The 22582-nt window shown below is 45.5% G+C and overlaps 1 protein-coding gene across 2 annotated transcripts in view; it reads right to left on the bottom strand.

Annotated features, from left to right (window-relative positions):
* LOC139444957 (sugar phosphate exchanger 3-like) overlaps positions 1-22582 on the bottom strand; it is a 29714-nt gene extending 7132 nt beyond the window's left edge. The window contains exons 1-11 of one of the 2 annotated variants that reach the window (XM_071225984.1): positions 22296-22582; positions 20807-20921; positions 19628-19720; positions 17173-17204; positions 14912-14963; positions 13339-13484; positions 12065-12161; positions 11529-11613; positions 8680-8799; positions 7837-7958; positions 2309-2450 (exon numbers count right to left, since the gene is read on the bottom strand). In XM_071225984.1, coding sequence (XP_071082085.1) covers positions 2309-2450; positions 7837-7958; positions 8680-8799; positions 11529-11613; positions 12065-12161; positions 13339-13484; positions 14912-14963; positions 17173-17204; positions 19628-19720; positions 20807-20921; positions 22296-22417 — 1126 coding nt within the window. In that variant the 5' untranslated portion in view covers positions 22418-22582. The remainder of the gene's footprint in view (positions 1-2308; positions 2451-7836; positions 7959-8679; positions 8800-11528; positions 11614-12064; positions 12162-13338; positions 13485-14911; positions 14964-17172; positions 17205-19627; positions 19721-20806; positions 20922-22295) is intronic. The other variant, XM_071225985.1, reaches the window with a different exon arrangement.

Below are 22582 nucleotides of genomic sequence, written 5' to 3'. Positions count from 1 at the left end.
ACTGAAGCGAGAGTGTGGTGAGACTGGAGGGTGAGTGTGGTGAGACTGGAGGGAGAGTGTGATGAGACTGGAGGGTGAGTGTGGTGAGACTGGAGGGAGAGTGTGGTGAGACTGAAGCGAGAGTGTGGTGAGACTGAAGCGAGAGTGTGGTGAGACTGGAGGGAGAGTGTGGTGAGACTGAAGTGAGAATGTGATGAGACTGGACGGAGAGTGTGGTGAGACTGAAGCGAGAGTGTGGTGAGACTGGAGGGTGAGTGTGGTGAGACTGGAGGGAGAGTGTGATGAGACTGGAGGGTGAGTGTGGTGAGACTGGAGGGAGAGTGTGGTGAGACTGAAGCGAGAGTGTGGTGAGACTGAAGCGAGAGTGTGGTGAGACTGGAGGGAGAGTGTGATGAGACTGGAGGGAGAGTGTGGTGAGACTGAAGTGAGAGTGTGGTGAGATTGGAGAGAGCATTTGTGAGACTGGAGAGAGCATGTGGTGCGACTAGAGAGAGAGTGTGGTGAGACTGGAGGGAGAGTGAGATGAGACTGGAGAGAGCATGTGGTGAGACTGGAGACAGCGTCTGGTGAGACTGCAGAGGTTGTGTGGTGAGACTGGAGAGAGCGTGTGGTGAGACTGAAGCGAGAGTGTGGTGAGACTGGAGGGAGAGTGTGATGAGACTGGAGGGTGAGTGTGGTGAGACTGGAGGGAGAGTGTGGTGAGACTGAAGCGAGAGTCTGGTGAGACTGGTGGGAGAGTGTGGTGAGACTGGAGGGAGAGTGTGGTGAGACTGGAGGGTGAGTGTGGTGAGACTGGAGGGAGAGTGTGGTGAGACTGAAGCAAGAGTGTGGTGAGACTGGAGGGAGAGTGTGGTGAGACTGGAGGGTGAGTGTGGTGAGACTGGAGGGAGAGTGTGATGAGACTGGAGGGTGAGTGTGGTGAGACTGGAGGGAGAGTGTGATGAGACTGGAGGGAGAGTGTGGTGAGACTGGAGAGAGAGTGTGGTGAGACTGGAGGGAGAGTGTGGTGAGACTGAAGCGAGAGTGTGGTGAGACTGGAGGGAGAGTGTGATGAGACTGGAGGGTGAGTGTGGTGAGACTGGAGGGAGAGTGTGGTGAGACTGAAGTGAGAGTGTGGTGAGACTGGAGGGTGAGTGTGGTGAGACTGGAGGGAGAGTGTGATGAGACTGGAGGGTGAGTGTGGTGAGACTGGAGGGAGAGTGTGGTGAGACTGGAGGGAGAGTGTGGTGAGACTGAAGCGAGAGTGTGGTGAGACTGGAGGGAGAGTGTGATGAGACTGGAGGGTGAGTGTGGTGAGACTGGAGGGAGAGTGTGGTGAGACTGAAGCGAGAGTGTGGTGAGACTGGAGGGTGAGTGTGGTGAGACTGGAGGGAGAGTGTGATGAGACTGGAGGGTGAGTGTGGTGAGACTGGAGGGAGAGTGTGGTGAGACTGAAGCGAGAGTGTGGTGAGACTGGAGGGTGAGTGTGGTGAGACTGAAGCGAGAGTGTGGTGAGACTGAAGCGAGAGTGTGGTGAGACTGGAGGGAGAGTGTGGTGAGACTGAAGCGAGAGTGTGGTGAGACTGAAGCGAGAGTGTGGTGAGACTGGAGGGAGAGTGTGGTGAGACTGAAGCGAGAGTATGGTGAGACTGAAGCGAGAGTGTGGTGAGACTGGAGGGTGAGTGTGGTGAGACTGAAGCGAGAGTGTGGTGAGACTGAAGCGAGAGTGTGGTGAGACTGGAGGGAGAGTGTGGTGAGACTGAAGCGAGAGTGTGGTGAGACTGAAGCGAGAGTGTGGTGAGACTGGAGGGAGAGTGTGGTGAGACTGAAGCGAGAGTATGGTGAGACTGAAGCGAGAGTGTGGTGAGACTGGAGGGAGAGTGTGGTGAGACTGAAGTGAGAGTGTGGTGAGATTGGAGACAGCGTCTGGTGAGACTGCAGAGGTTGTGTGGTGAGACTGGAGAGAGCGTGTGGTGAGACTGGAGAGAGCGTGTGGTGGGACTGGAGAGAGCGTGTGGTGAGACTGGAGGGAGAGTTGGGTGAGACTAGAGACAGTGTGTGGTGAGACTGAAGAGAGAATGTGATGAGATTGGAGAGAGCATTTGTGAGACTGGAGAGAGCGTGTGGTGAGACTGAAGAGAGAGTGTGTGGTGAGACTGAAGAGAGAGTGTGGTGAGACTAGAGACAGTGTGTGGTGAGACTGGGAAGAGTGTTTGTGGTGAGACTGGAAAGAGTGTATGATAAGACTTGAGAGAGTGGGTGGTGAAACTGAAGTGGTGCGAGTTTGGAGAGTGTTTGTGGTGTTTGTGGTGTTTGTGGTGAGACTGACCTACGATGCCGCCGACATCGTACCAGATGGATATGGAGTCTGCCACCGTCTCCTTCCAGTGGTAGGCGTTTGCGAGGTAGTACGGCAGCCAGAAGAAGAAGGAGTAGTTGACCAACTTCAGGAAGGCGTAGGCAAGGGAGTACTGCAACACACACATCAAGCAGTCATTGGCAGAGCAACATGGCAAACGAGATGGCGTGTAACTCACCAGTATGATCCCAGACAGTAGATGGTGTAACTCACCAGTATGACCCCAGATTGGAGATGATGTTACTCACCAGTATGACCCCAGACAGGAGATGGTGTAACTCACTAGTATGACCCCAGACAGGAGATGATGTAACTCACCAGTATGACCCCAGACAGGAGATGGTGTAACTCACCAGTATGACCCCAGATTGGAGATGGTGTAACTCACCAGTATGACCCCAGACAGGAGATGGTGTAAATCACCAGTATGACTACAGACAAGAGATGGTGTAACTCACTAGTATGATTCCAGACAGGAGATGGTGTAACTCACCAGTATGACCCCAGACAGGAGATGATGTAACTCACCAGTATGACCCCAGACAAGAGATGGTGTAACTCACTAGTATGATTCCAGACAGGAGATGGTGTAACTCACCAGTATGACTCCAGACAAGAGATGGTGTAACTCACCAGTATGACCCCAGACAAGAGATGGTGTAACTCACCAGTATGACTCCAGACAGGAGATGGTGTAACTCACCAGTATGACCCCAGATTGGAGATGATGTTACTCACCAGTATGACCCCAGACAGGAGATGGTGTAACTCACCAGTATGACCCCAGACAGGAGATGATGTAACTCACCAGTATGACCCCAGACAGGAGATGGTGTAACTCACCAGTATGACCCCAGACAAGAGATGGTGTAACTCACCAGTATGACTCCAGACAAGAGATGGTGTAACTCACCAGCAGGACCCCAGACAGGAGATGGTGTAACTCACCAGTATGACCCCAGACAGGAGATGGTGTAACTCACCAGTATGACTCCAGACAGGAGATGGTGTAACTCACCAGTATGACTCCAGACAAGAGATGGTGTAACTCACCAGTATGACCCCAGACAAGAGATGGTGTAAATCACCAGTATGACCCCAGAAAAGAGATGGTGTAACTCACTAGTATGACTCCAGACAGGAGATGGTGTAACTCACCAGTATGACCCAAGACAGGAGATGGTGTAACTCACCAGTATGACTCCAGACAAGAGATGGTGTAACTCACCAGTATGACTCCAGACAAGAGATGGTGTAACTCACCAGTATGACCCCAGATAGGAGATGGTGTAACTCACCAGTATGACCCCAGACAAGAGATGGTGTAACTCACCAGTATGACTCCAGACAAGAGATGGTGTAACTCACTAGTATGACTCAAGACAAGAGATGGTGTAACTCACCAGCAGGACCCCAGACAGGAGATGGTGTAACTCACCAGTATGACCCCAGACAAGAGATGGTGTAACTCACCAGTATGACTCCAGACAAGAGATGGTGTAACTCACCAGTATGACTCCAGACAAGAGATGATGTAACTCACTAGTATGACTCCAGACAGGAGATGGTGTAACTCACCAGTATGATCCCAGACAGGAGATGGTGTAACTCACTAGTATGACTCCAGACAGGAGATGGTGTAACTCACCAGTATGACCCCAGACAGGAGATGGTGTAACTCATCAGTATGACCCCAGACAGGAGATGGTGTAACTCACCAGTATGACCCCAGACAGGAGATGATGTAACTCACCAGTATGATCCCAGACAGGAGATGGTGTAACTCACCAGTATGACCCCAGACAAGAGATGGTGTAACTCACCAGTATGACTCCAGACAAGAGATGGTGTAACTCACCAGCAGGACCCCAGACAGGAGATGGTGTAACTCACCAGTATGACCCCAGACAGGAGATGGTGTAACTCACCAGTATGACTCCAGACAGGAGATGGTGTAACTCACCAGTATGACTCCAGACAAGAGATGGTGTAACTCACCAGTATGACCCCAGACAAGAGATGGTGTAAATCACCAGTATGACCCCAGACAAGAGATGGTGTAACTCACTAGTATGACTCCAGACAGGAGATGGTGTAACTCACCAGTATGACCCAAGACAGGAGATGGTGTAACTCACCAGTATGACTCCAGACAAGAGATGGTGTAACTCACCAGTATGACTCCAGACAAGAGATGGTGTAACTCACCAGTATGACCCCAGATAGGAGATGGTGTAACTCACCAGTATGACCCCAGACAAGAGATGGTGTAACTCACCAGTATGACTCCAGACAAGAGATGGTGTAACTCACTAGTATGACTCAAGACAAGAGATGGTGTAACTCACCAGCAGGACCCCAGACAGGAGATGGTGTAACTCACCAGTATGACCCCAGACAAGAGATGGTGTAACTCACCAGTATGACTCCAGACAAGAGATGGTGTAACTCACCAGTATGACTCCAGACAGGAGATGGTGTAACTCACCAGTATGATCCCAGACAGGAAATGGTGTAACTCACCAGTATGACTCCAGACAGGAGATGGTGTAACTCACCAGTATGATCCCAGACAGGAGATGGTGTAACTCACCAGTATGACTCCAGACAGGAGATGGTGTAACTCACTAGTATGACTCAAGACAGGAGATGGTGTAACTCACTAGTATGACTCCAGACAGGAGATGGTGTACCTCACCAGTATGATCCCAGACAGGAGATGGTGTAACTCACTAGTATGATTCCAGACAGGAGATGGTGTAACTCACTAGTATGACTCCAGACAAGAGATGGTGTAACTCACCAGTATGACCCCAGACAAGAGATGGTGTAACTCACCAGTATGACTCCAGACAGGAGATAGTGTAACTCACCAGTATGACCCCAGATTGGAGATGATGTTACTCACCAGTATGACCCCAGACAGGAGATGGTGTAACTCACCAGTATGACCCCAGACAGGAGATGATGTAACTCACCAGTATGACCCCAGACAGGAGATGGTGTAACTCACCAGTATGACCCCAGACAAGAGATGGTGTAACTCACCAGTATGACTCCAGACAAGAGATGGTGTAACTCACCAGCAGGACCCCAGACAGGAGATGGTGTAACTCACCAGTATGACCCCAGACAGGAGATGGTGTAACTCACCAGTATGACTCCAGACAGGAGATGGTGTAACTCACCAGTATGACTCCAGACAAGAGATGGTGTAACTCACCAGTATGACCCCAGACAAGAGATGGTGTAAATCACCAGTATGACCCCAGACAAGAGATGGTGTAACTCACCAGTATGACTCCAGACAAGAGATGGTGTAACTCACTAGTATGACTCAAGACAAGAGATGGTGTAACTCACCAGCAGGACCCCAGACAGGAGATGGTGTAACTCACCAGTATGACCCCAGACAAGAGATGGTGTAACTCACCAGTATGACTCCAGACAAGAGATGGTGTAACTCACCAGTATGACTCCAGACAAGAGATGATGTAACTCACTAGTATGACTCCAGACAGGAGATGGTGTAACTCACCAGTATGATCCCAGACAGGAGATGGTGTAACTCACTAGTATGACTCCAGACAGGAGATGGTGTAACTCACCAGTATGACACCAGACAGGAGATGGTGTAACTCACCAGTATGACTACAGACAAGAGATGGTGTAACTCACCAGTATGACTCCAGACAGGAGATGGTGTAACTCACCAGTATGATCCCAGACAGGAGATGGTGTAACTCACCAGCAGGACCCCAGACAGGAGATGGTGTAACTCACCAGTATGACCCCAGACAAGAGATGGTGTAACTCACTAGTATGACACCAGACAAGAGATGGTGTAACTCATCAGCATGAACCCAGACAAGAGATGGTGTAAATCACCAGTATGACCCCAGACAAGAGATGGTGTAACTCACCAGTATGACCCCAGACAGGAGATGGTGTAACTCACCAGTATGACCCCAGACAGGAGATGATGTAACTCACCAGTATGACCCCAGACAGGAGATGGTGTAACTCACCAGTATGACCCCAGACAAGAGATGGTGTAACTCACCAGTATGACTCCAGACAAGAGATGGTGTAACTCACCAGCAGGACCCAAGAGAGGAGATGGTGTAACTCACCAGTATGACCCCAGACAGGAGATGGTGTAACTCACCAGTATGACTCCAGACAGGAGATGGTGTAACTCACCAGTATGACTCCAGACAAGAGATGGTGTAACTCACCAGTATGACCCCAGACAAGAGATGGTGTAAATCACCAGTATGACCCCAGACAAGAGATGGTGTAACTCACCAGTATGACCCCAGACAAGAGATGGTGTAACTCACCAGTATGACTCCAGACAAGAGATGGTGTAACTCACTAGTATGACTCAAGACAAGAGATGGTGTAACTCACCAGCAGGACCCCAGACAGGAGATGGTGTAACTCACCAGTATGACTCCAGACAAGAGATGGTGTAACTCACCAGTATGACTCCAGACAAGAGATGGTGTAACTCACCAGTATGACCCCAGATAGGAGATGGTGTAACTCACCAGTATGACCCCAGACAAGAGATGGTGTAACTCACCAGTATGACTCCAGACAAGAGATGGTGTAACTCACTAGTATGACTCAAGACAAGAGATGGTGTAACTCACCAGCAGGACCCCAGACAGGAGATGGTGTAACTCACCAGTATGACCCCAGACAAGAGATGGTGTAACTCACCAGTATGACTCCAGACAAGAGATGGTGTAACTCACCAGTATGACTCCAGACAGGAGATGGTGTAACTCACCAGTATTATCCCAGACAGGAAATGGTGTAACTCACCAGTATGACTCCAGACAGGAGATGGTGTAACTCACCAGTATGATCCCAGACAGGAGATGGTGTAACTCACCAGTATGACTCCAGACAGGAGATGGTGTAACTCACTAGTATGACTCAAGACAGGAGATGGTGTAACTCACTAGTATGACTCCAGACAGGAGATGGTGTACCTCACCAGTATGATCCCAGACAGGAGATGGTGTAACTCACTAGTATGACTCCAGACAGGAGATGATGTAACTCACCAGTATGACTCCAGACAGGAGATGGTTTAACTCACCAGTATGATCCCAGACAGGAGATGGTGTAACTCACCTGTATGACACCAGACAGGAGATGGTGTAACTCACCAGTATGATCCCAGACAGGAGATGGTGTAACTCACTAGTATGACTCCAGACAGGAGATGGTGTAACTCACCAGTATGACTCCAGACAGGAGATGGTGTAACTCACTAGTATGACTCCAGACAGGAGATGGTGTAACTCACCAGTATGATCCCAGACAGGAGATGGTGTAACTCACCAGTATGACTCCAGACAGGAGATGGTGTAACTCACCAGTATGATCCCAGACAGGAGATGGTGTAACTCACCAGTATGACCCAAGACAGGAGATGGTGTAACTCACCAGTATGACCCCAGGCAGGAGATGGTGTAACTCACCAGTATGACCCCAGGCAGGAGGAGGGCTGTACAAAAGTTGATGGCAGGTCGGGGTCCACCAGACACTTGCACAGTTGGTTGGCCATCATCGTCACTTTCCTCTTGGACAGACAACAGAGCTTCTGTAAACACAAGCCAGACTTGGTAACCTGTTTCAGGTGTAAGACAGCAAATATTTGTGCCAAATTTGTATCATGGATTCAGAAAACAAGTTGTTCATTCAGAACAGAGAACACAACCCCTCTGACAAGTGACCTTGGACCTACAAATACTCCTGATTCCCAAACATACACAGTGTCCATATAAATTTGAAATACCCCAACAACTGGTTTTATCAAATGACAGAGGTCCGCAGATTTCTGTCTTTTCAATTCTATCCACTTTAGCTATCATAACAATTAACCCACAACATAAGCTTACTTGAGCTTATAGTGAATGAGTTGGGTTTAACGCCGCTTTTAACAGTATTCCAGTTATATCACAGCGTGTCAGATTAATGTCGGAGGAAAGCCCGAAGTGATGCAGGTCTTAGACGTTTACCACTTTGGTGAAACCCACAAGCACGGGTATGGTGCTGACAAACCTAGAAACATAATCGGAGTGAACCCGGGATTCGAACCCACAATCATAGGTTTCTGGCGTGCCCAAGGGACGCAACTCTGCACAGCGAATCGCAGCGCCTTAGACGACTTGGCCACCCGTGCCCCCCCTTGAGCTTATAGCCCTTCCAGCCTAAAGATTGAACAAGATACCGGTAATCCCATTCGGTGGATACCATGTACAGTCTGCTTAGTCTGCTATCTGACACTACCAGGGAACTTAACGCTCCTTTCAAAGAATTACCCTCATCAAGCAAGGCGTCGGTCAGGGGTGGGGTGAGGGAGGTGAATGATGTGTCTCTATATCTACCTCGGTCACCCGCTCCAGTGGTTCCCTTGGCATCCTCGTCCGCTGCTGGGAGACCTGAACAGATGAAACATTCCACACATAACAGACACACTGCAGCAGCATTCCGAAGATGACATCTAAGGTGAGACAGAAGATCTGGCAGTCACAGCACACTCATCTTCCCGAGGCAAGAGAGTTAACTGACTATAAAAGACCAGTTTCAACCCTTGCGGAACTAGGCTGGTATTATGGAGTTACATTTTGGCTGGACTAACGAGTCTATGCTCAGTCCAATCAAAATCGTGCAACAAAATCAAAATCCAGTTAGTAAACTGTCATGCAGATTTCGGTCGATTGCAGGATTTGCAAAGCAGTCAGCTGATATTTTCCAAATCTTTTCATGTTTTTGATTAAGGTCAGGCTCGCTGACTCAGTTGATGCAGGTCATCGTATCCCAATTGCTTTGAACGATGCTCATGATGTCAATCACTGGATTGTCTGGTCCAGACATGATTATTTACGGACCGCTGTCATATAGCTGGAATATTGCTGAGTGCGGCGTTAAAAAAACAAACAAATAAAGATTATGCAGATCTTTTTCCCATTCAGGATATAGAAATGAACATATTCAGCCCCATACTGGTTGTCAGATGACCAGCTTGGCGGAAATGGATAACTAGCATGCACAAAGTAGATAGCCTCTTAAAGACATTACTTACCTCATTACTACCCTTTTTTAAACAAGTGCTGTGAATAAAATAAGTTCCTAATTCATCTGTAACATATCACTCTACCAGAGCTTGAAAACTCACAGAAACAAAACTTCTGTTTACCGCTTAATGAATTTTGACATCATGCTATCATGTAGCTGCATACCCAGTGCATTAATTGTTTACATTCAGAAAATTAATAAATAAACTCCAGTTTATATGAGTATTATCATTTCAGCTGAAAATGACAAATTTACAAATTTCTCCATGTTTTCCATTTTTCCACTGGGATGTCATTTGTGATTGATGAAATGATGGGTAAAATAGCGTGAAAAAGAGACAAAACATTTTTGTCAGATTAGAAGAACCTGTCAATATTTTCCCCATCTTTGTCAATGCTATTGGGCCAAAGTGCACCCTTTTCTTTGTTAAAGCAGTTCCAAGCCATGTCAGTGCACTACAATACTACACAGTTGTTCTACAGACTCCATGCCTTAGCTGGGTCTCTGGGACTTACCTAACTCCCTGGGACTTACCAAGCTCTCTGGGACTTACCTAACTCTCTGGGACTTACCTAGCTAACTGGGACTTACCTAACTCTCTGGGACTTACCTAGCTCTCTGTGACCTACCTAGCTCTCTGTGACCTACCTAACTCTCTGGGACTTACCCAACTCTCTGGGACTTACCCAACTCTCTGGGACTTACCTAACTCTCTGGGACTTACCTAACCCACTGGGACTTACCTAGCTCTCTGTGACCTACCTAGCTCTCTGTGACCTACCCAACTCTCTGGGACTTACCCAACTCTCTGGGACTTACCCAACTCTCTGGGACTTACCTAGCTCTCTGGGACTTACCCAACTCTCTGGGACTTACCTAGCTCTCTGGGACTTACCTAACTCTCTGTGACCTACCCAACTCTCTGTGACCTACCCAACTCTCTGGGACTTACCCAACTCTCTGGGACTTACCCAACTCTCTGGGACTTACCTAACTCTCTGGGACTTACCCAACTCTCTGGGACTTACCTAGCTCTCTGGGACTTACCTAACTCTCTGTGACCTACCCAACTCTCTGTGACCTACCCAACTCTCTGGGACTTACCCAACTCTCTGGGACTTACCCAACTCTCTGGGACTTACCCAACTCTCTGGGACTTACCTAACTCTCTGGGACTTACCCAACTCTCTGGGACTTACCTAGCTCTCTGGGACTTACCTAACTCTCTGTGACCTACCCAACTCTCTGTGACCTACCCAACTCTCTGGGACTTACCCAACTCTCTGGGACTTACCCAACTCTCTGGGACTTACCTAACTCTCTGGGACTTACCCAACTCTCTGGGACTTACCTAGCTCTCTGGGACTTACCCAACTCTCTGGGACTTACCTAGCTCTCTGGGACTTACCTAGCTCTCTGTGACCTACCCAACTCTCTGTGACCTACCCAACTCTCTGGGACTTACCCAACTCTCTGGGACTTACCTAACTCTCTGGGACTTACCCAACTCTCTGTGACCTACCTAACTCTCTGGGACTTACCCAACTCTCTGGGACTTACCTAACTCACTGATACTTACCTAGCTCTCTGTGACCTACCTAGCTCTCTGGGACTTACCTAGCTCTCTGGGACTTACCTAGCTCTCTGTGACCTACCTAGCTCTCTGTGACTTACCTAGCTTTCTGTGACCTACCTAGCTCTCTGTGACCTACCTAGCTCTCTGTGACCTACCTAGCTCTCTGGGACTTACCTAGCTCTCTGTGACCTACCTAGCTCTCTGGGACTTACCTAGCTCTCTGTGACCTACCTAGCTCTCTGTGACCTACCTAGCTCTCTGTGACCTACCTAGCTCTCTGTGACCTACCTAGCTCTCTGTGACCTACCTAGCTCTCTGTGACTTACCTAACTCACTGTGACCTACCTAGCTCTCTGTGACCTACCCAACTCTCTGGGACTTACCTAACTCTCTGGGACTTACCTAACTCACTGTGACCTACCTAGCTCTCTGGGACTTACCTAGCTCTCTGTGACCTACCTAGCTCTCTGTGACCTACCCAACTCTCTGGGACTTACCTAACTCTCTGGGACTTACCTAACTCTCTGGGACTTGTGACCAGCCCAAAGAAGTTGATGATCCCTCCAGCAAACAACATGGCTGACGTGAAGAGGAAGGCATACTGGAACAGCACAAGTAGAGCAATGCCTACAACGACCATAGGCATACAACATGCACAGTTATACCTGCTTTAATACGAACGATATCCAATATCCGATTGTTTCATACTAAGGCTAAACAAAATAATAGTCTTGGTTCTCAAGCACCACCAGCATCATCATAAAGTATGCCGCCCATTTCCATTTCAAAATAAAAACAACCAAAATCCTTAAACATTCCAAGTCCAATGGTAGTCAGATACTGTATTCCAGTATTTTACTCATCAAGGAATTCTTTTATTTTTTAAGCCTAAAACTAATTAATACACGAATCATTATGGCTCCATTCTATAATGATTGTTTATTTGTCGTTTAAGGTAGAACCAATTCCAGCTATATGGAAACAAAAACGCAAAAAGAATTGCTCAGTCAGCCAATCAAATGCCACAGAAAGATTTGCAATCTATTTATTACCTGATAACCATAGTCTAACACTGCAGACACCATAAGAGCTCCTAGAATGTTGCCCACAGATGCACAGGCACTCCACAGCCCGAAGACCAGCCCTCGACTGTACAAATACAGGCAGCAGGTTAGTAATACTTCAGAAACAACGTTCAGGACAAAGATAGTACTACATTTTGACCGCAACAAAGATAGGAATGAATGAATGAATCCAAGGTTCAACTGGAACAGCCTCAAAAAGACATGAAAGATTAGTTTGTTTGTTGGAACCTCCTAACCTTATTGTAGATAACGGCGTGCGCCTTTTAGCTTTGAAGCTGTGTATAAGGGATTTATTCAATCTCATTAAAATCTGATCTTAGTTCTTGCTATCGCTAAACAAAGATCTGAGGACATCCCATTGAGCGTCACGTCAGAGAGACCTTTCATCCAACCAATCAGAGCATCGCTTACCAGATCGGGAAAGTGACAGTCGGAATGTGTTTTCTAATCATGCAACCACAAAATATTTAACACGGGGTATTCCGCACGAGTTATGGGTTTTATGATTATATCCAGTACAATCTAGGCCATCTTTTAGCCATTCCAGAATGTTCTCCTTATCAGTATTAATTTTTTTAATCGAGAATACGTCAAAATATGTCTCAAAGCGTAGTCGCCAGTTTGAATCCAGTGTCGTAAAGCTCGAGAAAGCTGCCCTCTGATTGGCTAATGTCGATTTCTTGTCAGTCATTTCATTGGTCGGTCAAAATTCGCGAAAGGTCGTTCTGACGTGACCCATAATGGAATGTCCTCAGATCTTTGTTTAGCGGTAGCGAAAACTAAGATCTGATTTTAATGAGATTGGGATTTATTCTGTTTCTCAGACATCCACATGCAGCCTGATTTGCTCACGGCGGGGTACAAGAGATTTATTCCCCTGCCGAGAAATTTACTCCCCCAAGGTGGGTTACACAGTATTTTATCATGTGACAAAAACAATGATTACTCTTGATGGGTCAATATGCAAAAACAAGGACCCTTGGACCTGACCTCTTCGGCGGTCTGACCAGACCTTGGCCTGCTGCCTGCAGTCTGGGGACAGTCAAACTACCTCAGAGGTTTGGTCTTTGGGGCCTTGTTTTCGTACAGTGACCTCGTGAAGAGTTATTATTTGTATAATGTTGTCCTCGTCTACTCTGGATATTTCAGCAGAGTCTACTTGCTAAAGCTGAATTAAAAGAACCAAATGCCTCCTCGTGTCCAGCACAGGACATAATGGTTGACATACAGAGTAGCAGTACCTAGATCTTCCGAACCAGTTGCCCATGACGGCCACAACAGTGGGCCAGCCAGTTGACTGCAGCAGGCCGTTGATGATCCACAGGAAGATGTAGAGGTACTTGTTGTAGAGGTGGACCCACTCCAGAACACACCCAAACAAGAACACCTGCAACATCACCACACCAATTGTTAATGACAACATCAATATGAAGTAATATTCAACCTGCCAGTCTGGACCAGACAAACCAGTGATTGATATTATGGGCACCATTTTACACATTTGGGGTACAACGACATACACCACTCAGGGACTTCTGGACACAAATCTTGCATCAAATTGTCTTACCATGAGGCTACCGAAAACATCCGTAAAACTGCATTATCCATCATCACATAATTACATTCAGTGACAACAAATATGATGATGGTGATGATGATGATGATGATGATGATGATGATGATGCATCAGATGAATCACTTGACACAGAGCTCCAGAGAAGCTGTGTATATGTGTAAAACACACAAAATAAATTGCCATTACCCAATTGTTTTGTTTGTTTGTTGTTTAACGGCGCACTCAGCAATATTTATGAAGACGGTCTGTAAATAATCAAGTCTCACCACCCAATCCCATTATTCGCCTCTAACGACAAGCCAAATCGCCTTTTACAGCAAGCATGCGCTGCTGAAGACCTATTCTGACCCAGATCTTCATAGGTCCCATTACCCAATTAATTTGATTTGCTCGCACGTAAATATGCAAGAGAAACTTAAAATTACCAATTTCATCACTGCACATAAATAAGCAAGAGAAACTTAAAATAACCAATTTCATCACTGCACATAAATAAGCAAGAGAAACTTAAAATAACCAATTTCATCACTGCACATAAATAAGCAAGAGAAACTTAAAATAACCAATTTCATCACTGTACATAAATACGCAAGAGAAACTTAAAATAACCAATTTCATCACTGTACATAAATACGCAAGAGAAACTTAAAATTACCAATTTCATCACTGCACATAAATATGCAAGAGAAACTTAAAATAACCAATTTCATCACTGCACATAAATATGCAAGAGAAACTTAAAATAACCAATTTCATCACTGCACATAAATATGCAAGAGAAACGTAAAAATACCAATATAATCACTGCGTAAATACCAAACGTATCCTTTTCAACTTGCAAACATGTATTTCTTCACAGATCTATATCTACTGATCAAGTGCAGGCATAAACTCAAAACCAAACCAGCTTATTGTTCACCAGACATGTATATCGCTGACCACCCGATCCCGTTAGTCGCCTCTTCTAGACCTATTCTAACCCAAAAGCTCTCAATACCTGGTGTGAATAATAACATGAGCAAATACTCAATCACTTAAAAGGTTCTCCGGCGGCTGATAATTATTCTTTTCATAAGATGAATATAAAGTTTTATTCTAAATGTTTTATTTGAGTCTGAAATGTTTTTCTGGAGCCCTAAGACAATTCGGCCATGAGACACCACTGGTCTTGAATCAGAGACAAGTTCAAGACAGAGCAACTCCCATCCTGGGTGCTGAGTGTCCACCCTTTGTCTTACCATCACTGCTGTTGAACACATCCCGAACGTCAGGACGTACCTCATGTTCAGCCTGTGGAGAAAGGGAAGAAACAGACACTTTGAAACAATCTTCAAAGAATGAATAATAAGAAAAATAAGTGAGTGAGTGAGTTGGATTTAACGCCGCTTTAACAGTATTCCAGTTATATCACGGCATGTCAGCTTAATGTGGGAGGAAAGCCCCAAGTGATGCAGGTCTCAGACCTTTACCACTTCGGTGAAACACACGAGCACAGGTATGGTGCTGACAAACCTAGAAACATAATCAGGTCGAAATGGGATTCGAACCCACAATCATAGGTTTCTGGCGTGCCCAAGGGACGCAACTCTGCACAGCGAATCGCGGCGCCTTAGATGACTGGGCCACCCGTGCCCCCAATAAGATTAAGAATAATGAATAAGAATAATGGAAATGAGGACATATCAGTAGCAAACTGTAACAAGAACTTGTAGTAATTCCTGTATAAACTACAGTTTACCTTGCTTTCCATTCTTTAGAGAGTGAGTGAACTGGTGGATGAATTGATACACGTACAAAATTGTATATATATAATGTTACTGTATGTATATGGGCCTATGGCCAGAATACAATAAATGATGATGATGAGTGAGTGTTTGTTTGTTTGTTGTTTAACACCGCACTCAGCAATATTCCAGCTATATGATGGCGGTCTGTAAATAATCAAGTCTGGACCAGACAATCCAGTGATCAACATCATGAGCATTGATCCACGTGTTTGGGAGCGATGACATGCATCAACCAAGTCAGCGAGCCTGACCACCAGGTCCTGTTAGTCGCCTCTTACGACAAGTATATTCTCCTGTTACGGCAAGCATGGGTCGCTGAAGACCTATTCTACCCCGGATCTTCGCAGGTTAGACTAACATATAGTCTCTGAAATGAACATATTGTACAGAAAAAACAGTTGCTCAGTTATCTTAATAAAAATATAATAAAAAGGGAGCCCAGTGATTCTCTTCATTTTGATTGGACTATGCATAGACTCGTTAGTCAGCCAAAATATAACTCCATAATACATGTACCAGCCTAGTTCGGCAAGGGTGGAAACTGGACTTTTATGGTCAACTAACTCACTTGCCTCGAGAAGATGAGCACCACCAAGATGAAGCGACATGTCATGGAGTCTTTGAATCCATGTTACATAACACTGTACACATGGCTGAGTGTTTCCTGATACCTGGACTGACTGCTGGCATACATTATGCAATAATTGTGCAGTTGTGAGATGAGAGTAACTGTAGGTGACTGAGACAAATATATTTCAAGTTAATTATCACTGATTGGATACAAAGATCAATCGATGTCTATCTGTATTATGTAACAAGTTTCGGGGTGGGATGGTGGGGGTGAAACCCGCATCCCTAAAATTGAAAAGAGAAATATCTTATGATGTTAAAATTATATAATTCACTTTATATCAAGGTTACCGTATATGGCTGTAGATAAGCCAAATTTGTTGAAAGGGGTCGGCTTATGTATGGGTTAGACTTTCAACAAACTTTTTCTGTCGATTAAAACTGTATTGTATCGCTTCAGGGGAATGAACAACGCTATAACAAACTTTGTCAGTGAATGACAGAATACTGTATAAATCTCCAACTCAGGGAACAATAAAAAACTAAAAATTAAAAAATTAAAAACAATTTTTTAAATTTTTTAAAATTTGTCAATGAAAATGTGAAATTTGCATTTAAACATCACTAGACATGATGATTTACCAGTTTGATTGATATGCTAGGCAAAATTTTTGTATGCAGTGATTAAGATTACCCTGTGTACTTGCCACGCACCTGCTAGTGATACTCGTGACATGCATGGGATCCATACCAGTTTTATATATGCAACACAGGTCTTCCCACAACTAATGAAACGATCGCGTATATTCTGTACCCCGCTGTTGGTAATATCCAATCAGCTCGCAAGCCGTGCCGGCTATGCTAATTAAGCCACGCCTCCTTGTTGGCACCTTGAAGATTCGTTTGGGTTGTGACAAATACAGACCTCAAAATATGTACTTTTAATCAACTTTTTTTTCACACTGTTTTCCCCGGCCATCATATTGTACATCATTCTGGCTACATAATTATGTAAGAAAAACCTATGACTATTTTTCATGATACTTGCACTTTAACTAGTTAATGGTGGCCTGTACATGATAGATACTGGGCCAGTAACATCTATGGCTTATAACGTTTACATTACGTTACATTAAATTCACCTGTCTCCAACAATCCCACTGATGAATAAACCCTGGAAGAGAAGAAAACAACATATGTTTATACAGCCATACTAATGAGCAATGACAGTGCAAGCACGCATGCACACACACACGACACACAGACACACATGACACACAACACGCACACACATTACATACGACACACACAAGCACAGACACACACACATGACATATGACACACACGACACACGACACGCACAGACACACACACACATGACATATGACACACACAAGCACAGACACACAAGCACAGACACACAGACACACAGACACACACACACATGCATCTATATATCAGTGCATTTATCTTTAATACAATGTCTAGGACCAGTGTAGGCAAGAAGGGCTCCACTGCAGTATTATACCTATTTGTCTTACATTTGGATGAAGGGACCAAACACACAAAGCCAGACATCAGTGAATGAGGAAGTGTGAGTTTTGCCACACACCAACTTATGCTAATGTCATCATATGCCTCATCATGCTTACCGGTACACATTTTTCCACTTTCTAAATATCCTTTTGTTTCATTCAGTTCAATAGATGTTACATAGCTTCCCACAAGGAAACACATATCAGAAGCGTAGATTGTATGCATTTACATAAGACAGCCAATATGGGAAGCACGTCAGGAGGGTGGTGAAATGAGCAAGCTATATTTGCCATGCTTATTGATGACTTCATTCACTGTTAAGCTAACCAGCATATTCTTGCAACACAATAGTGGGAGCTAATCATATTAAAAAGAAGAATCAGATTAACTGGACAGTTTATTTGCCAAATTTCCCCCATTTCTGTCAAACTCTCATATTGTATTGTTTGTTTGTTGTTTAATGCCACCATTGCAGCTATATGACATTGGCCTGTAATAATCAAGTCAGAAGAATACAGTGATTGATATGATGAGCAACAATCCATGCCATTGGGGCACAATGACACGCCATCAGCCAACCAAGCCTGACCACCAGATCAATAAAGATCCATCTTACGACCAGCAAAGATTGGTGGGGACCTATTCCAATCCCTACAGGGAGACCAGCAAAGATTGGTGGGGACCTATTCCAATCCCTACAGGGAGACCAGCATGGGTTGGTGGGGACCTATTCTAATCCCTACAGGGAGACCAGCATGGGTTGGTGGGGACCTATTCCAATCCCTACAGGGAGTCCAGCATGGGTTGGTGGGGACCTATTCCAATCCCTACAGGAAGACCAGCATGGGTTGGTGGGGACATATTCCAATCCCTACAGGAAGACCAGCATGGGTTGGTGCGGACATATTCCAATCCCTACAGGAAGACCAGCATGGGTTGGTGGGGACTTATTCCAATCCCTTCGGGAAGACCAGCATGGGTTGGTGGGGACCTATTCCAATCCCTACGGGGAGACCAGCATGGGTTGGTTGGGACCTATTCCAATCCCTACGGGGAAACCAGCATAGGTTGGTGGGGACCTATTCCAATCCCTACGGGGAGACCAGCATGGGTTGGTGGGGACCTATTCCAATCCCTACGGAAAGACCAGCATGGGTTGGAGGGGACCTATTCCAATTCCTACGGGGAAACCAGCATGGGATGGTTGGGACCTATTCCAATCCCTACGGGGAAACCAGCATGGGATGGTTGGGACCTATTCCAATCCCTACAGGGAGACCAGCATGGGTTGGTGGCGACCTATTCCAATCCCTACAGGGAGACCAGCATGGGTTGGTGGGGACTTATTCCAATCCCTACGGTGAGACCAGCATGGTTTGGTGGGGACCTATTCCAATCCCTACGATGAGACCAGCATGGTTTGGTGGGGACTTATTCCAATCCCTACAGGGAGACCAGCATGGGTTGGTGGGGACCTATTCCAATCCCTATGGGGAGACCAGCATGGGTTGGTTGGGACCTATTCCAATCCCTACGGGGAAACCAGCATGGGTTGGTGGGGACCTATTCCAATCCCCACGGGGAGACCAGCATGGGTTGGTGGGGACCTATTCCAATCCCTACAGGGAGACCAGCATGGGATGGTTGGGACCTATTCCAATCCCTACGGTGAGACCAGCATGGTTTGGTGGCGACCTATTCCAATCCCTACGGTGAGACCAGCATGGTTTGGTGGGGACCTATTCCAATCCCTACGATGAGACCAGCATGGTTTGGTGGGGACCTATTCCAATCCCTACAGGGAGACCAGCATGGGTTGGTGGGGACCTATTCCAATCCCTACGGGGAGACCAGCATGGGTTGGTGGGGACCTTTTCCAATCCCTACGGGGAAACCAGCATGGGTTGGTGGGGACCTATTCCAATCCCCACAGGGAGACCAGCATGGGTTGGTGGGGACCTATTCCAATCCCTACAGGGAGACCAGCATGGTTTGGTGGGGACCTATTCTAACCCCGTTTAAGTAAGCAACTGAATGGGACAAATCATTATGGAAACTGACCACTGCATAGGAGATCATGAAGGCAGCGTCCAGTATTCCCAGGTACGGCTCCACAGCAGAGGGGGAGGAAAACATGTTCCTTGTGTTCCAGATCTGGAGATGTACAGCAATAACCATGGTTACAGACAAACATTTAAAAAAAAAGAAATTTCACTTTTGTGTGTGTTGTTGGTTTGTTGTTTAACGCCGCAGTCAACAACAATATTCCAGCTAGATGACGTCGGTCTGTAAATAATTGAGTCTGGACCAGACAATCCAGTGACTGACATCATGAGCATCGATCCACGCAATTGGGATCAATGACATGCATCAACCAAGTCAGCGAGTCTGACCACCCGATCCCGTTAGTCGCCTTTTACGACAAGCATAGTCGCCTTTTTACAGCAAGCATGGGTTGCTGAAGACCTATTCTACCCCGGATATTCATGGGTCCACTGTTGTGTGTGAATAGGCAGACATACGTGATCAGCAGCATGATACAATTGAGCTTTAACAGAATGATACTTCAAACAAAGCTGACAGGTATTATGTAATAATATACAATGGCTCACCCTTATAATTCAGGGTCTGTTCTACAAAGCTATTGCAGCTCTTATGTTATCATAACTCCCACACTATAACACAGACATACGACTGTCGTTGTGCTACGATCGTCTTGTGGAATGGGGCCTTACACCACAAAGTTTACAATCATGTCACAATACCCTATGGCGTAATTTGTGGAATTTTGTTACAAGAAACAGTCATATGTGACCTGACCCTAGCAACAGGGTTGCTGGGGTCGCCCAGTGTGCATAAGCTCCTCTCAGTGATCTATCATCTCTACAAGCAATGTCGTTGAATAAGCCCAGGGACGTTGGGAGTGTTCAACATTTGTTAGTGAAACTTATTGCCACGATACATAAGCACACACTTTGGTATTACACAATGTGTAATACAGCTGTATGTTTATTAATCAGGTGATCTCTCCACCGGCAAATAACAAATCGGTTTACTAAATGGCTAGGGAAATGTAGAAGACTTCCATCTCTGTTACTGCCAAATGAGTTTCTGGGTTAATTTCTTCTGGTATGCTATATAGATATTCATCTAAAATCTGTACTAACAGACCTATGTTACTAATTAAATGTCTATTAAAACTCCACTATTGTCTGATGCTGCACTGTGACCTTTACTTACAGAGTCAGGTTTTGTTTCACAGACAGTGGCATTGTGGAAGCTCGGTGTCCATTCTTCAGAGATCGTGGTCTTCACATTGCTGAATGTTTTCCGGGACATGTGGAAGAAGGCATAGCTGAAATAACAGAGCAACATACAGATAGACACACATGATGTAACATACAGACAGACACACATGATACAGACACACATACATGGTACAGTTGATCCTTGATAATATTATTGCACTTATATAGCGACATGCATGCACGTGTTTGTGTGGCTGCTTGTACTAGTCCGGACTGATGCCGATTTATAATGCTAGCTCACTGAAATACCATGCCGCAGTTTAACATGAATACCCCACTCAGACACAGTATACTGACTCCAAGCCGACCAGTCCTTGTTTTAGCCCCTTTATGCCAAGCGCCAGACAGGGTAACAACAAGTACCATCTTTTAACGTCTATTGGTATGACGCGGTCGGGGATTGAACCCCGGACCTTCCGCTCTCCGGGCGGATGCTCTACCACAAGACCATGGAGGCTGCCGATAATGTGATGGGAAAACATTCCAATATACTTGTAAGTAGGCCTACGTTTCACTCATATCAAAGTAGATGGGACCAAAAGGAACTTTAAGAATAGCTGTTACACTTATTCCTCCAATAGTCTGACTCTTGAGCTTCCACCGTGGCATCATGAAAATGTATTTTAATTTTTTGAGGATTGATACATCTTGTGCATGAAAATGGCCTTATGTTAAGAACATCGTTTACATGGGTCTACACTTTTACCTATTTTTAAGGGTCCTGTTTCAGTATTTTATATAGATTGAGCAGTGGGCAGACAATCTTGAACAGAGTTGCAGTTTGTGATATTGAGTGCATTACAATGGTTGGTTGGTTGGTTTGTTGTTTAACGCTGTGCTCAGCAATATTACAGCTATATGAAGGCAGTCTGTAAATAATCGAGTCTGGACCAGACAATCCAGTGATTAATATAATGAACATCGATCCACGCAATTGGGATCGATGACATGTATCAACCATGTCAGCGAGCCTGACCACCCGATCCCGTTAGCCGCCTTTTACGGCATAACAATGGTAAATATTTTAGTCACAATAAGCTCATGTAGAGATGCATAATGAACTTGCACCGAAACACTTGATACGCCTGTCTTTGAGTCATATATGTTTTAATTCGGTAACGATTTTCAAAAAGTAATGATGTTTTGCAATAACGTGATAACTATAGTAACTGAGAACTATTTCGCCTCGTGTTACGGTTTAATTAGAAACAAAATATCATCAGATTACATCAAGCCTAGACAACTAATCATTAACTTGATTTGCACACAAACTGCATGGTCGACAGCTGTTTGGAACACTTCATGTGCAAATTATGCATCGCGATGTTGAGGTAAGCGTAACCATGGTCACATACTCCTGATTCATGGCATCCTAAAAGGACATTACAGCCCAAAATGAGATTTATTCAAAAGGGACACACCTGAAGAAAGTGAGGACGAAGATCACCGGGTGATAAGCGTACTTTCTTCTCCCCATCTCCCTTGAGATAGGATTTCCCTGAATTGGAGCTGATTCGGAATCGGATGTTTCCGGGTTTAACATATCTGAACAAAGCTAGATCTCGGCTTTGGAACCTATATGATTTCAGATCAAACTCTCGGGAAGATGTTGTTTATCATCAGCAATGTGTTATATTTGTGTTGAGCCAAGAATAGGTGTTATGATAGAGTCATACGTCGTGTTCGACGATTGTTTTGCTTTGCAAGC

This window comes from Haliotis cracherodii, unplaced genomic scaffold, assembly GCF_022045235.1.
Source record: "Haliotis cracherodii isolate W230 unplaced genomic scaffold, xgHalCrac1.p SCAF_6, whole genome shotgun sequence".
Classification (NCBI taxonomy): Eukaryota; Metazoa; Mollusca; class Gastropoda; order Lepetellida; family Haliotidae; genus Haliotis; species Haliotis cracherodii.
The sequence above is the reverse complement of the archived record's forward strand: the minus strand, read 5'-3'. Positions and strand labels throughout refer to the sequence as shown.